Source organism: Kogia breviceps, chromosome 15 (genome assembly GCF_026419965.1).
Source record: "Kogia breviceps isolate mKogBre1 chromosome 15, mKogBre1 haplotype 1, whole genome shotgun sequence".
NCBI classification, from domain to species: domain Eukaryota; kingdom Metazoa; phylum Chordata; class Mammalia; order Artiodactyla; family Physeteridae; genus Kogia; species Kogia breviceps.
This window is the reverse complement of record NC_081324.1, coordinates 89,067,672-89,084,195: the sequence shown is the minus strand read 5'-3', so window position 1 is coordinate 89,084,195 and position 16,524 is coordinate 89,067,672. Positions and strand designations below refer to the sequence as shown.

Here is a 16,524-nt window from a genome sequence, read left to right as displayed (position 1 = left end):
CTACGACTCTCCCACGAGCCCTCCTCAGTCCAGAAGTGGAGGCGTGAAAGGCGGCCTGGCCCTGCGCCCCCCAAGCACGACTCCTGGGTACACCCCCAGGACTCCTACCCCTGGCCCAAAAGAAAGAAAAACCGAAATGTATGCAAGGGCTCTCCTCCCCTGGGCAATGAACCAGGATAAGTGCTTTGCATTTGCTGGCACGGGAGACAGAGGCTCATCATAAGAGAAAACCAGCCTGAACCCGGTGTCTCCTCGTGACACTACTTTTCTCTCTCTCCTGTCTCTCTAGAAAGGCCTCAGCACAACTTGTGCCAACAGATAAAGTGCTCCAGGCGGCATCTGAGAAATGGTGTAGCCCAGGACAGTTTCCTTCAGGGTACTTCCAACAGCAGGATGGACAGAGGTAGTACCCTAATCGCGCTGGTCACAATAAAAAAAGTTCTATTTTAAAAATGTTAAGAAGGTTGCGATGTTTCAGTGAGTTATTACAAAATGTCTCACTTGAGCAACAGTCATTCCAGACTTAAATCTGGTAAATAAGCAAGAGACTGAAAGGAAGTCGAACCCTAGTTCACAAGGCTTTCGTTGTATTGCCCTTTGCTCTCCGAGGGGCCCTGGAGGCTGACGGGACAAACCCGCGGCTCACTAAGGAGAAGTGCCGTCCTCGGCCACCCAGGCAGAACACGAGCACGGGAGAGAAGCAAAGCTGACGGATGGGGTCAGAAGGAAGGAGAGAGAAAGGACAAGACCCTAGACTCTGGCCTGAGCGGAGCCCTCCCTCTAGATTTAGGGCTGGAAAGGAGAGCGTGGCGAAAGGCGGCACCGGACACGGGGTCGGGGAGACAAAGGGAGTGGACAGCAAGGCTCTTCACACGCCGCTCGTGTGAACGCAACGTCTTTGTGCAAAGAGGTGGCAGACCCAGGAGAGGCGAAGCCACTTACTAGGCAGGCGCGCCTGGGCCTGCGAGGTGAGCACCAGCCCCTGAGGCAGCGCGCTCTGCCCGGCCGGGTGCGAGGGGGCCTGGGCCTGGGGCTGGGGCGGGCCCGGGGTGGAGGCCGGGGCAGTGGTTTGAGCCCGCAGTTTCACAGGATGGGCTGGGCTAGGTGCTGTGCTGAAGGTCGAGGCGGGCTGGTGTCTCGGAGCACCGGTGGAGGCCTGAGAGGTCTGAAACGGGGCTGCTGGCGCTGCAATCGATAAGGTTGGTTTGTGCAAAGCTGTTAGAGGTTCTTCAGGAAATGCAGTATTAAACCCGAATTTTAAAGAAATAAAACACACATTACTTCATACCGCCTCTCAAAGGAGACGCCCTCCCTAAAAAGGGGGGGTGGGTGGTCTACAGGATGAGAGCAATCTAATTTTTTATCCGTCGTTAACTACTGATATTTTCACTTCGAGTCTACCAGTCCACGACACGGTGCATTTCTGGAGTACACCGGAGTGTCCACAAGCCGGCCCCTGCGGGCGTGTCCGTGAGAACCACACCTTAACCACGCACGGAGGTCAGGCAGCACTGGCGTCCCCAGCTGCACGAAGAGCTCTTGCAACAAGGAGCTCTGGCGTTTATGAAGATCTCAGAAAAACACAGGGGACTTGACATTGAGGACCCCGTGGGTTAGGGTGAGAAGACAATTTTTATTACCTTTTCTGCCATTTAACCCTACCCTTCTTCAAGTAACAATCAGGTTACACTGAAGCGGTGGCACAGAACACAAAAGCAGACTTCCTCAGAAGTTTCATAAATGACTCCGACATGCGTTTCCCGACATAAAAGAGAACGTTTCTGCCGAGCTACATCTTCACCATCACGTCAACAGTAACTCGACTAAGAAGGGGGTATCTTGTACAGTTCAAAGACATAAAAAAAAAGCTGACAACTCCCGTGAGAACTACACATGGTCTCCTGAGCAGAGCCAGAGTGGACGGTCCCACTCCTGCTCACAGGGGTGGTCACACGTCCCCATGGGGCCAGGGCAGCACCGGGAGCTTCTTCCACAAAAACCCTCCGTGGTGCCGAGCACACCCCCGAGAGGCATACCTTTTGCATCCGGATTTGCAGAGAACGTGGCGATGGGCGGCCGTCCGCGAACGTGGCCCTGTGGCGTGGCAGTGGCTGTGGGCGTGGCCGTCCGGGGCGGGTGTGTGCTGGGGAAAGCCACGGTGCGGCCCTCGGGCTTCTGGCCGTACTGCACAGGCTGAAACAACCTGGACGCCCGAGCGCGGGCAGGAAGACACGAGCACTGCTGAGACGCGGCAGGCACGGCCTCCTGGATGGGCCCCGGGGATACAGGGCTGCCCCGCGGGCAGTGGGGTTTCCACACCCCGGTGCAGTTTAAAGAGGGGAGGGGGGATTTCTAAATGCTGTGCTAAGCAGCGCTCACCAGGGACCCTGAGGGAGGTGCCCAGTACCCCAAAATGGTACACCTACCCCAACGCTTGGGCGACGCAGGCGGGAACGTGATTAAGTTCCCATGAACGTGGACTAGAAAAACTGCATCTAACACATAAAAGTCTATTCTACTACTCTTTTGAATAAGAGTAAAGTGGGGTGAAAAGCCAACTCGCACAACTAGGTAACAAGGCAGTACAGGAAACGGAGAGAAACAGCAGAAATGGTAAAGGCACCCCACAGGCACCAGTGGGTAAAACTGTGAAGGGGGATCCACACCATGGCTGCTCTGTCCGATTTTATCACAAGCAACATGCTCCTCCTAATTCTTTAACCTGGAAAACCACGATGGCAGGACGTCCACATCAAAACCCCTGTGCAGTGAGCAGCCAGCAGAAAGCCACCACGCGAGGCCGGGCCAGCCCCAAGAGGCCTGCAGCTGCGCGGCCCTGGCCATGTGTTTAACCGAGGGCTGCAGGCTCCTGTGAGCGTGGGCCAGGCCGCTGAGGCGAGGGTGGTCGGATCCAAGTTGCCAGGGAGGTCACGCAGAGCAAGGGCAACAGGAACGGGCTGCCATCTGCAGAGCTGGCCCTTTCCTCTCTGAAACACCTGTTTGCTGTCTCTTTGTTTTCAGCTGGAGCACAGAGTTGTGCACAGATCCGACTCCACGGGTGCAGCCTATCTCGAATAGCGTGTTTCGAGTTCGTCCATCTACACGCACTGCTCCTCCAGTCTCGTGGCACCTGCATCATGTCCCTGGAGGCCCTTGATGCTGCAGTCAGCGGTGGAGCCTCTGCCAGACCTCAGGGTCCCAACCCCACCCCCCTGCAGTGCCCCCCTGCCCTCCTGCTCTGATGGCTGCCACCACACCCGCACCAGGTCAGAGGCAGCCTGACCACCCCGACCCTGACCACCTCCCCAAACAGAGCCCTCCCAAAGCCCAACACTTCTTCAAGATGGTGAAAAGAGCCTCTCCTGTGCCCTGCGCACCCCTGCTGTTTATCCCAGGATCCAAGGACATCTGGGCAATCTCCAGGAGAAGCAGATAGCCAGATTAGATGATTAGCATTTTTTTTCAGGCTGTAGCCCCAGTTCCTGTGTGGGGCTCCAACCCGGTGGTCCCACGTCTGCCCGAGAGGCTGCGGGGCCAGGGTCCCTTTCAGCAGGGGGAAGAGGGGATGCCACCCAGACGCCATGACACACAACCAGCCAGGACCCAGCCAGAGCCGGCTGGTGAGCAGGAAGTGACGCTCCACACCACATTACATACCTGCTGGGCTTCAGTCTGATGGCCGCCGGCCTGCCCGATGGTGGCGGCGCGGTGAACAGCTCCTCGAAGAGTTTCCGTGTCACCTTCTTCTTACCCAGCAGTTCTGCCTCGTGGCGAGTCATTTTATTTTCTAAGCCAATAAGATCAAATATAGAGAGGTCGGTTTCCTAAGGAGAAAAAGAAAACAATTTTGCTACAGGAGGCAGGAAAAAAACAAGTGACTAGGAACCCAAGTCGATTCCAAACCGGGAAGGCCAGGCCCCGAGCAGCCGTCTTGCTGAGAGGCACCCGTCGGACCTCGGTGTGCTCAGCTCCCCAACTTAAAGGTGGGGGTGATGGCACGTGGTCAGCCCGAGTGGTAGCAGGAAAGGAGAGGGTGGCACTTAAGAGACAGACTAGGTGCAGCAGGAGTGTGGCCCGTCGCTACGTCCAGAGCCCTGGGGACGTTCACTCCACCTGTGCTTCTCTCGGACGTTCTCACTCCCAGCAGGACGGCGGGAACCAAAGAGGAGGACAGCAGGTGTGGGCAAGGATGTGGAGACGTGAACGCCCCCGGCCCCTCACACCCCGGTGGGGATGGGAAACCTGGCAGCCAGCACGCAAGGCAGTCGATCCGAAGGTTAAACGTGGACTCAACACGTGACCCTGCAACTCCTCGCCCATCAGACGCGTGGCCCAGAGGAGCCCCACAAGAAGGGGGCCCCACGCCCACACAAAGCTTGCACGTGAACGCGCACTCACGGCGGCCAAAAGGTGGAAACCACCCAAGTGCCCATCGGCTCGTGGACGGATGAACACACTGCGATCCATCCAGACAACGGAGGAAGGAGATTCGGACACAGGCTGCAACGTGGATGAACTCTGAAAACATTATGCTCGAGTGAAGTGAGCCACTGATGTAAAATATCTGGACCTGGTGAATCCACAGAGCCAGATGCAGGTACGTGGCCGCCAGGGCTGGGAAGGCGAGGGGGAATGGGAATGACAGGGCGTGTGGACTTCCTCTCTGGGGTAATGACATGTCCTAGCGTCAGTGGTGATGGTCGCACAACTCCGTGAATAGACTCAAACCCGCAAACTGTACGCTTCAGAACAGTGAGTTTTACGATAATGAACTACCTCAATAAAACTATTTTTAAAATGAAAACAGAACATAGAAACTCCTATCCGTGAAACACCTCCCCGCCGCACCGGTATCCTGAGCTAGCCTGCTTCTGATGCGCCTTTATCCCCCACGGCTCGACTTTTCTTTAACTCAACGAAAAACTCATCCCCACATTATGAACGGTAATCGTAAGGGTGGACGTACGTATCCGTGTAACTGACGCACTTTGTTGGACACCTGAGAGTAATACTCTAAATCCACTCCGCTCCAGTAACAGAGCAGTAGACCCAGCGGTAGGAATCACACTCAGCACATAACTCTCCACACACTGCTTACCAACCAGGCCCTTCCTTGGACCATCACGTACATTAACTGACCGACTCCTCATGACTCGCCGGTGTGGTGAGGAAACCGAGGCAGACTGACCACCCGAGGCCGCACTCCGCAAGGGGCAGAGCCGGGACGTGAGCCCCTGCGATCTGGCCCAAGGGTCCCTGTCCTGTCCATACCCCGAACCTGCACAAGCCTATCGAAGCCACAGAGCTGGTTCCTGTTTCTCCGCATGTGTGAGACCTCGGTCCCTGGTCCTCTGGGGAGGAGACAGCCAAGGGGAACTCAGGCACCCGGCTGCCAGCGGCCGGCTGGTCTGGGCAAGCTCTCGGCCTCCTGCGTGGAAGCCAGAGCAGGAACGGCTGCCCCTGGGGGCTCGGCCCCGCCCTGCGGAGAGCCACTTGTGCTCAGAATCACCCAACCTAACCCAACCTCTTTTGTTTTAAAGATTCTGGTTTTGTAAAAACTTTCCAAAATTACCCCAAAATTCAGACACAGAAAGGTATACAACTCTACTTTTTTGGTCAAAAAATAACCGAGTTTCTACTAACATTTTAACAGAAAGGCCGCCGCAGGCCGCAGACTGCGCACACCTGTGAGGACGCGCCTGCGGTCCCGCAGCTCCGAGCCCTGCTCTCCTCCACACGCCCTGCCATTTCTCAGGGGCCAAGGGCAGGCGAGGAAAACCCTCCCTGCTCCTTCACACTGTGGGCTCAGCCCTCGGGGCCCATCCCAAGGCGGGTCCTAGGCTGAGGGGCAGGCCCATCACGCCGCCACTTGATGCTGCCCAGCGTCTGGGGATGGCGAAGTGCAGGACGCAACGTAGCGGAGACGACGTCCCGGGAGCACCCAGCACAGACCTCAGGCAGAGCCGTCTGCAGCCTCTCCGTACCTTCCAGAAGCCTCGGTCCAGCGCCCTCAGGATGAGGGAGGCCGAGCGGCACTGCAGCGGCGCCGCCGTGTAGGAGGACTCCGGGAGCCGGGGCGCCACCAGCCCGGGGTGGTTGCAGATCCGCTGCAGCCGCAGGAGGATGCTCAGCACGTCCACAAAGCGCCCGCTCTTCAGAGCTTCCTGCGTCCTGCACGTGGGGAGAGACACAAGCACTGCCGTGGCTGCAAGCACGTGCCGGCCGGGCTCCACGGACATGCAGTCGGCGCGCTCTCCCCAGACCTGGCTCGCAAGGCAGGGACATCCAGAGCCACCTCCGTGCGGCGAGGGTTCTCAGACTTGCTCACCGCCCCCGTGACACGGGACGGGCGGCCGGAGAGCCAGGGCGCGCGGCAGACGCGAGCCGCCCTCCTCGCCGCCCGCCAGCAGGGACGACGCCATTCTCCACGGCAGCCACGACAAGCGAGAGCCGGCAGGCAGTGGCGGGGTGAGAGCACCCGGCCTGGGGGAGAAGGCCCTCGAGGGGCAGGGCTAAGAGCGACGGGACGGGGTGGTCTGGCGAAGGAGGAGACCCGCAGGCCTGACACCGTGCCGGCACCACGGGGGCCACGGTGCGGGGGCTGCATGGAGGCCAGCTGAGACCTCCAGGCTGGGGGCCCCCAAGGGCAGCCGCAGAGCACAGCACGCCCAGCGGGCGGGGCGGGCAGGGACTCGGGAGCAGAGTGGGGGCAGAGGGGAAGGAGAGGGGACGGGAGGACGGCCCGGCCGGTGGAGCACCAGCGTCCTGAGACAGGGAAGCCTAGTGGAGAGCCACGTCTGGGGAAGCCGCTCCCACATACATGGGATCTGCGGTGCCTGGGGGACAGCTCAAGCTGCCGCAGGAGACGCGGTCAGCCCGGCGGCCCAGGGAGCCCCCACCAGGACGGAGCGCGTGGGCACAGGGGCGGAGCAGGGTGGGGCCGGGGACGTGGATGGCGCACAGGCGCGCCAGAGAGCAGAAGGGGAGAGGGGAGGGTGGCCGTTCAGAGGCCAGTGATATGTGTCTGGATGAGACAGGAGAGAAAACACGAGAGACCAAGAAAACTGCGAATGGAGGCTCCCGAGGGGCTGGGCTCAGAGCCCGCCGGAAGCACCGTAACAGAAACCAGGAGGAGGTGGTGCCACCACAGGCGGGTCCACACAGGCAGGTCTGCAGGGCTCTCCGGGAAGGCAGTAGAAACGTGTGACACGGTTGCCACGCAGAGGGCAGGAAGGCGCTGACCGGGAGCGATGCTCAGAGCCCACCCAAGGGCCCCGAGACCATCGCATCAACGTGCACCGAGGCGTGCAGGGCACGCCCGGGAGCCGCCGTGGGGTCACCGCAGGCCTGCTCACAGCCCCCCTTGACCTGACCAACAGGCCCGAGAGAAAGAGGTGCAGGGACCTGAAGACGGGGAATCTCCCCGCCCCTCCATTGGGACCTTGCGGCACAGGACAACCTAGGCTCTGCTGGCCCAGTGGCTCCCGGACGCAGGGGCCTCTCCTACGGGCACACAGAGACCATCCCACACTCGACGGGCGGGACCGAGGTCGTGACTGCCAAGCGCAACCCAAGCCACGTCCCACGGCACGCCACTGAAGAGCAACAGGGCAGGCGTCCCGAGGACGCCGGGGCTCTGTCTGGGTGAAGGGATGCCCTGGCCGCACAAGCCCACGCCTGCGGGCCCAGGATCCGCCTCCTGCGCACGCTGCGATTCTCTCCGGATCAGCACGGGCTGAGACAGCTGACTGCCGGCAGGCGCCAGCTGTGCCGCGGGCTGTCTGCTCCTGCAGTGTCCAGGAAGCAGGATCTGTCACTGCACGTGTTGTCAGGGGTGGGGTCTCCACAGCTCCTATGCCTGACTGAGATGGTCAACGGCCTGCCACAGCACGACGCTGGTTGCCAAGGACTGGCTACTTATGCTCTATCCTAAGGCCGTCTAAGAAGCAGCCTATGACACAAGCAGGCGTTAACAGCAAAACCCTCTCCTGCACACTTGCTGCTGCGGACGCTACTCGGACCACGTTACACACTTAAGTACACAACACTCGCGACCAGGCCCAGAGCATCTGCCCGTGTGCTACGTTCGGCTGTGCCAGGCGACCCAGCTCCCAGGGCAGGGCCACCGCCCCACCACCTGTCTCCAGAGCCTCGGGGCCCCAGCCCGCACCTGTGCCCAGGCCCACACCCTCGCCCTCCACGTCCCGCCCACGAGGAGCAGGCAGGCGAGCCAGGCGAGCAGCCCGCCCGTCACCTGGCACAGAAACGCGGGAGCTTGCTGTGCAATGCCGAGCCCCCGCTCGGGCTGCCAAGGATGAGTTTGTGGGGAAACTGGTGAGCTCTGCACAGAGGGCTGTAGTACTGAGGGCAAGTACATGTACAATCTTTGAAACTTTAATCTTAAGGGTTTATTTTTGGTATTTTTAATGTAAACTCAGGAACACAGAGTACATGACAAAAAGAGCCAAACAGGTCACGGGAAGGACCATGGACAGGACGGGGCCCCACCCTTCTAGGGTCCATACGGAGGTGCCCGCGGCCACCCGGTGTGGCCCTGCAGCGCCACCTGCGCCTGACCACACGGCACGCGGGCCTCGGTCCCACGTCCGACATGTGGCTGTGAACGGACGAGCCACCCAATCAACAAGGCCTCCTGTGTGAACCTCCAGTGCAGTGCAGCACCGAGCGGCACGCGACGCTGTGCTCCTCCTGGGCCGGCTCTGGGCACAGCCTCTGACGGGACCAGGGAGGGGCAGCCTGCCAGCCTGAGAGGAGCAGAGCCACCAGGGCCGGGCGCGAGCACGGCTTCCAGCGGCAGAGGCCCACCCCCGAGGAGGAGCCTTCCGGAAGGCCAGAGGGGCCCGCTCTTCCCCAGGAGGGTGGCCAGGAGAGCGCAGCCCTGAACTCACCCCGGCTGCAGGATGACATCCTCGTACAAGGCCTTCTGTCGATTGGAGAGGCGGCACTTCAGGACGTGCTCATATTTCTTCGTTAGCTGCTTCTCCACGTCTCTCTTAGTCCTCCGCAAAATAAAGGGCTGTGTCACCTGCAGAAAGAAAGCTCCCCTTTTCTAAACCGAAGTGGCGGCGCGCCGGCGCCGAGCCGGGGGCGCTGGCCGGGCGGGGGGGCCGCGTACCCGGTGCAGCCGGATGACCACTTTGTGGTGGTAGTCCTGGTTCTCCTCGCTGGCGGCCCTCAGGGGGAAGCGCAGGTAGGGCCTGGAGATGCCCGGGACGAGGAAGTGCACCATGGTCCACAGCTCCAAGAAGGTGTTGTGCAGGGGGGCGTCGATGAGCAGCAGTCGCTGCTGGCTGAACACACAATGGGAGGCGACACCTGAAACGTCAAGCTGGGCGCAGGGCCTTTCTCTGGGGGTACTCAAGGAAAGGGATGGTGAGCCTATGGAGCTCGCACGCACGCACGCACGCACACACGCACGCACGCACACGCGCGCCTTGAGGAACGAACCGAATCGAATGAGCGCCTTCAGCGACGGGAGCCCCTGGAACTGAAAGGCCGCTGGGCTTCGCAGCTCCCTGACGGTCCCTCCGAGGACCTTTACCCAACAGTGCTGCCCAGAGCATGGCGGGGGTGGGGGGGGTGGGGTGCGGGGCCGACCTGTGCAGGGCGAACACGGCCTCCCAGTGCCTCTCGGCCATGCCCTTCACGCGCTGCATCTCGTCGATGACCAGGCACCTCCAGCGCACCCGCGTGAACGACGCGTAGCCCTTGAAGAGCTGCTTGTAGGACGTGACGCACACGTTGAAGCGGTTGGGCTCTGTCCACCCCTGCAGCACAGAAGACAGGCCTCGCTGTCTGCGCAGGAACACGCGGCCTGGAGAGGACTTCTGCACGCGCTCACCACCCACTTAACCTGCCCCACCACCATCACCCCTCCTTTTCCCTGGTAACCTGCTCTCTCACCACACAGAAAACAGCTGCTTACGTTTTTATGACCTTTTTCTTTAGGAGGCTAAGCACTTGTGTGGACAAATTCAGAAACTGCTTTGGAGGCATTAACAATCACTTTTGGAAAACAGATCAGCACACAGTATCCAGAAGTGGGGTTCGCTTTCATAGTATATCATCTTAGTGATGGAACACGTATTCAGATGATAGGAAATATGTTGCAGCTGACTACATTTCAAGCTATTAAATAGCAAATTAGGGGATTCCCTGGTGGCGCAGTGGTTGAGAGTCCGCCTGCCGATGCAGGGGACGCGGGTTCGTGCCCCGGTCCGGGAGGATCCCACGTGCCGCGGAGCGGCTGGGCCCGTGAGCCGTGGCCGCTGCACCTGCGCGTCCGGAGCCTGTGCTCCGCAACGGGAGAGGCCACAACAGTGAGAGGCCCGCATAACACACACACACACACACACACACACACACACACACACACACACACAAGCAAATTAATAACCAGAGAGTAAAAAATAAAGAAGAGAAAAAAGGAAAGACCCCTCAAAGTACTCACTTTTTAAGTAAATATTACTCAACACAGTAGAGTCTAATCATAAGCCAAAATTTTCTCTCCGATGAAAAATTGTGATCTGTAACATACTGTTACTTAGAATCTAGTACTAGAAACTACTGGGCAGAAAATAGAAAAATAAGAGTCCAAATTTGTTTCAGAAGCGCATCTGTTTGTCACCAATATTCCTAATAAACACATCTGTGGGAATTATTTTACGGATTTGTAATTCAGAACTCAGGATGCATCACAATTTCTTATTTCTGCCTGTGATAACCAACAGGTCTATAGTTTAAAAGGATGACGGCACCTCCAGAGACCATCTGAGCTCCGGGGGAAGTTCCCTCACTTCCTGGGAGGTGAACACAAGCCCTGCATGGAATGGCCGGTTTCCTGAGCGTAGACTACGCTTCAAGGGGGCTCTAAGCCCAGACAGCTAGAAGGTCTCGTATCTCGCAAACGAGTGACTGACAGTAATTACACTAACAAGCGTGTGCTGACACTTTGAAATGTGTCATCTATAGAAATTAAGATGTTTTCTGTTTAGTTCTATTTCAAGTTTAAACTAACATACCTGTCTCTTTGCCTTGAGTTCTCTATGGCTGCCAACATACAAGAGCGTTTTGAGCCCCGGACACCAGCGCTTCAGTTCGAGCTCCCACTTGAGTATGTTACAGCTCCTCACAACGACAAGATGAGGGCCCCAGTTGCCTACACAGGAGACATACAAGTGCCCTCTGTAAGAAAAACCATCTGCCCAGGGCAGGTGCCCGGTGCTGTGCCCGGTCAGCAGGTGTGCATGAGGCCAGGGCGCGACTAGAGCAGACATCACTGGGACGCGGAGGTGTCCCCACCCGCCCTACAGAGCAGCCGCCACCATCAGGACGGGCCGCTCCCCTGCTCCCAGGGCCACGGCAGGACGCACACAACAAAGAGGAGCTGAATGAGTGAGTAGCCAGTGAAATGAAAACGTATTCAAACACGAGGCCCTGGGCTTCCCTGGTGGCTCAGTGGTTGAGAGTCCGCCTGCCGATGCAGGGGACGCGGGTTCGAGCCCTGGTCTGGGAGGATCCCACATGCTGCAGAGAAGCTAAGCCCATGAGCCACGGCTGCCGGGTCTGTGCTCTAGAGCCCGCGAGCCACAGCTGCTGAAGCCTGCACGCCTGGAGCCCATGCTCTGCAACGAGACAGGCCACCGCAATGAGAGGCCTGCGCACCGCGGTGAGGAGTGGTCCCCACTCACCGCAACTAGAGAAAAGCCCGCATGCAGCAACGAAGACCCAACTCAGCCAAAAATAAACTTTAAAAAAAAATCGACAAGCAGTAAGGATTTACTATAGCACAGGGAACTATATTCAATATCTTGTAATAACCTATAATGGAAAATAACATGAAAAATATATATATATAACACTGAATCACTTTGCTGTACACCTGGAACTAACACAATAATATAAATCAACTACACTTCAATTTAAAAAAAAACCACCTAAGAGGAAAATGAACAAGGAAGTGAACAGAAATTCTACAAAGGATGGGACTTCCCTGGTGGTCCAGTGGTCAGGACTCCGTGCCTCCACTGCGGAGGGCCTGGGTTCGATCTCTGGTCAGGGAACCAAGATCCCACAAGCTGCGCAGCGCAGCCAAAAAAAAAAAAAAAAATACAAGCAGGTGATAAACTCTTTGACGGGCACGACCTCGTGAGTAGGGAAATGCAAATCAACCCCAGGTGCCTTTCCCCCTCCAGTGAAAAACAAGTTTGTTTTTTTCACTAGCATTTAGCACATTGCTCCATTTCTGGTGAGGAGGGACAAGTGTCTATGTATGTGTTTGTGAGCATGTCTGTTGACCCTTGGGCGAAGCCAGGCAGGACGCACACCAGACTGCCCCACGGGTCACCACTGGGGATGGAAGCAGACGGACAGCTACAGACTGCTGGTTGTTCTATTTTAAAAAGAAAAAAGTGGTGCGTCTGCGAGGGATCTCAGTGGTGAACTTAGCAGCACTCCTCGCTCAGAGTCTCTTGGAATGAGCTCTGCTCTTGAGGAACCGGTGAACTCCAGTTTTATGGTTCCACAGTGAGGAGGAGCCCAAGGACACCGGGCCCCAGGCGGGGTGGGGCAGACAGGGGAGCCAGGTCCCAGGCGGGCCCCACTCAGCCCGTGCTGTGCGGAAGCGGAGTGGGCAGAGCACGCCTGCCCGCCCTCCCTTCGGGCCCCCCACGACCTGCCAGGCACCCGCCTCTCCCCCAGGGCGGCAAGCTTCCCGACAGCTGGCCCTCTGAGTCTGTTCCCAGCACCAAGGAGGTCCAGTGACCCCTCCGACACCTGCACTAACACAGACCTCTAACCAGGAAGAGCCAGACCCTGCGCAGCCTGCAAGGCCCTCACCTGGCCGGCCGGCGGCCCTCCTGGCTCTGCACCCTCTGGCCTCCGCACCAGCCTCAGCACTGTCCCGTGGACACACCGGCAACCCCTTCAGCCTCTGCACCCACCACCCCACCTTCCCAAGCCCCCCAATCCTGGTTTGCAGGCCAGGGCTTTCTCAGGCCTCTGCTCACAGGCTGTGCAGCTGTGAGCCTCGGGGGGGCCTTGGCTCTGCTCGCAGCTGCACCCCCGGTGCCCGCAACAGTGCCTGGGACCAGGGAGGTGCTAGGTTAGCACCTATGGAATGAGTAACTGATCCACATTCATTAGTTCAACCGATGAAATCAAATCCCCTACTTTTGAAAGTGTACACTGCATCCAATTTCTTACTATTATAAATACAATAATGAACACTTTTTCAACTAAACAATAAAACAGTAAGACAAGGTAGCTCTTCTATCTTGAGATAACTATAGATATAAAAACTCATTTTGAAGTACTACATTGGACACTTTGTGGTACTAGGTCAAAAACAAACATATCAGCACAAGGAAATAAGGCCCCAAAGTTGACCCATTTGTACTAAAAGTAAGATCAAGTAAGCTTTCAAGACCAAGGGCAAAGAAGAGTTATTTACCAAAGACACTCAGGTAAGTGTGGAAGGGTTTAGAGGGGCCGGGGAGGAAGAAGCGACCCCGGGGCTGAAGGAATCTCCATCCAGCCTACTCAGGGCGCCAACTCCCCCTTAACTCGAGGGGCCCCTCCCGGCTACCAAAGCTGTGACACAGAGATGCAGGTGACGGCCTGTGCTTCCTCCGGAGCTGGCTAAGTGCTAGAACGTGAGGTTCCACGGCCCCCCCACCCCAGGTGCTACGGGACACTTCCCTTGCAAGAGGAAGCCTGCAAGCCCCCACCCCGTGTTAGAGCCACGCACACAGGCTCGTCCACAGCCCCAAGGCACAGGCGGGGAGCAGGCGGGCGCCAGGCCCACAGCCAAGCAGAGGGCAGGGAACGGGGGCCGAAGGCTGAATATCCGTGCGAGCTGAAAGAGCCAAGGGGTGAGGAGGCAGGCGTCCGGGGCGGAGGGCACGGTCTGCTGTGGAGCGCGGGCACCCCGTCCCTCTGCTGCTGCACAGACACTGAGCCCTCACACGGCTCCAGCGGTGGCGGGATCCAGCAGAGAGACAGGAGGGCCCGCGCCACAGCACAGGGAAGACGCCGACGGGCCTCGGCAGGGCGACCAGTCACGCCACGGGGGACGTGCACCCGCCAGCCCACGGGCAGCCCGAGGGGAGAGCCCGGCCACGAGGACTCATGCCGCCTGGAAGCCGCAAAGCCCCAGTCACACAGCCTGCCGGGTCTTATGTCACGTTAGACTTTGAAAAATGGTGAGTTACTCGATCTAGTGTTTGTTGTGAACGAGTGCTTTGTTTGTTCTGAGCCCAGTTCTCTGAGTCTGGACCAGAGCACGGAACAAAGGAGCAGAGAATAAAGGCCTCTCCCCACCCTCATGCCAGATGCACTGCCTACGGTTCAGTTTCAGCAAATACGAACTGTTCAAAAAACAACAAGCTCTTACCTTCGTTACAGGCTAGGTGGGCAAAAAAAGCAATGACCTGCACTGTTTTCCCAAGCCCGGCTTCATCGGCCAGTACGCCATTGAGGTTCTTCCGGTAGAGCTTGGCCAGCCAGTCCAGGCCGACCTTCTGGTACTCTCTGAGGGCGCCGTACAGAAGAGCGGGAGCGCTCAGCTTCACCTGCAGGGGCAGACGGGCCCAACAGGCACACCTCAGAACACCCACTGCAACCGTTGTCGGGTCAGTCACACGACAAGCCCACTGGGAAGCCACAAAGACGGTTTACAGATGACAGAAAAAGAGAGATCCTTATAATTGTTTTTCCTGACAACTTGCGCCATTGGGATAAAGAGCTCATTTGGAAGAAGGAAGCTTTTCCCCTTAACAGAGACACCATCCCTCACACGGGGCACAGCGGCTCACCGCGGGGCTGATCCGAGCACTGCCCTTGGGCAGAATGGCTTCGGCCACGGCGGTCACTTCCGCGATGTCCTTTGTGTGAGGCTTCCCGATGACCACTCTCTCTGTGGCTTTAAACTGGTCCATGATGAACAGCGAGTCGATGAGAACCACATCCTTCCGGCCCTCTCGGTCACCTGAGCAGTCTTCCACGTCTGTGATCAACGGAAAAACGGGATTTGCGAGGTTTGAGAGGCTGTGATAGTATTATGAGGCCACTTAACATGACAAAAAAAAGAGAGAGAAGAGAAAAAAGAAAAGGAGTCGCTAGAACCCAAACACTTCAAAGACAGAATTGAGCAGCAAATTTTTGTTTTTAATCCACTTTAGATCGTTAACAATGTATTCAGACAAGTACAAACTCTTATGGAGTTTGTAGGACCACTCTGGAAGGCCCTTGCGTGAAACTGGAAAATGTCTGTGTAGCATCAGGAGCTCGTATCACCCAGAGATTTACGGCCATCTAAGGGTTTAGCGACTGCCCTCCACCACCAAGAAAGGAAGAATCAGAAGCATCATAGTTTGGGCAAGCAAGGGGGCCACCAGCCCCTCCTCGAGTCCTGCTGCAGCGTGGGGTCCAGCAAGCCCTGGCCTCCCCACAGAATCTTCTGGGCCCCTCCCTGGCTGCCCCCCACAGGCAGCCATGTCTATGGACCAGACAGGGGGGATGAAAACGAGAACACGTGGACTCTTCCGGGCGCAGTCTGTGTACCTCCTTGGAACGTCCAATAAAAGTCAAGTAAAGTCCTTAAAGTGGGTGTGTTAAGTTAAACAAACGCAGCACAGCCTGGATAAATGATAAAACCTAGGCCCGTAAAATTGTATAAATCTGGAGAAGAGTATTTCTACATTGTTCAAAGTTGATCAAGTACTCTGATACTTACACCAAGTTAACCAATAAAAATAAAAAGCACAGAATTTAATGAAACTATTAATATAAACTTTCATATTAAATATATTTTCAACTTTTTATCAGACTGAAAGGAGTGAAGGTAATTCTTAAACTGTTTTAAGCACCCTTCCTCTGTTAAGTATTTTGGCTTTTGTTTTCAAAGCTGAATTCTTCAAAGATGTTAAAACAGACCTTCGTCTTCACTTGTCTCTTCACTGTCAGGTTTAGGTTGGGGCCACTGGAAATTCGGCAGAAAGGCACCTTCATACAACTTCATCAAATCAATTAAGGGCAATTCAGCTGGAAAGGATTGTAGGAAGAAAGATTATTTTACACCAATAGTGTCGGCTGGCAAGAAAACAGAGTCAGGAGAAGGGCCCTTTCATATACAGCTGACCCTGAACAACGCAGGGTTAGCGGTGCCGACCCCGCAGTGGGAAACCCGAGGGTAACTTAGTCTGCTTTCCTTGTACGAGGTTCCTCCACACCTGACCAACCGTGGATCGTGTTGGAAAAAATCCACGTGTAAGTAAGTGGACCTGCACAGTTCATACCCGTGTTGTTCAGGGGTCAAATGTATATTCCCTTTCCTGGCTTTAAATTAATTCCTTGGGAAATGTATATATTTTCTAAAAGCACATTTATTTTTTTCCAAAAACTAATAATGACTGCCCGTTACTGATACAAGATATACGACCTTTTCTTTATAAAGATGAGAATCTTTGAAATGAAGAAACTCAACTTTTATTCATAAGGAACAAA

General features: G+C 56.7%; 1 protein-coding gene across 16 annotated transcripts in view; it reads right to left on the bottom strand.

Moving 5' to 3' along the window:
* EP400 (E1A binding protein p400) overlaps positions 1 to 16,524 on the bottom strand; it is a 110,519-nt gene that overhangs the window by 44,142 nt on the left and 49,853 nt on the right. For 12 of the 16 annotated variants that reach the window (XM_059039995.2, XM_067016109.1, XM_059039996.2 and 9 more), the window contains 11 exons: positions 15,955 to 16,062; positions 14,835 to 15,025; positions 14,414 to 14,591; positions 11,043 to 11,179; positions 9,619 to 9,788; positions 9,137 to 9,311; positions 8,910 to 9,046; positions 5,985 to 6,171; positions 3,658 to 3,824; positions 2,037 to 2,203; positions 943 to 1,185 (listed from right to left, as the gene is read on the bottom strand). In XM_059039995.2, the coding sequence (XP_058895978.1) occupies positions 943 to 1,185; positions 2,037 to 2,203; positions 3,658 to 3,824; positions 5,985 to 6,171; positions 8,910 to 9,046; positions 9,137 to 9,311; positions 9,619 to 9,788; positions 11,043 to 11,179; positions 14,414 to 14,591; positions 14,835 to 15,025; positions 15,955 to 16,062 (1,860 nt within the window). The remainder of the gene's footprint in view (positions 1 to 942; positions 1,186 to 2,036; positions 2,204 to 3,657; positions 3,825 to 5,984; positions 6,172 to 8,909; positions 9,047 to 9,136; positions 9,312 to 9,618; positions 9,789 to 11,042; positions 11,180 to 14,413; positions 14,592 to 14,834; positions 15,026 to 15,954; positions 16,063 to 16,524) is intronic. The other 4 variants (XM_067016110.1, XM_067016111.1, XM_059040007.2 and 1 more) reach the window with 1 other exon arrangement.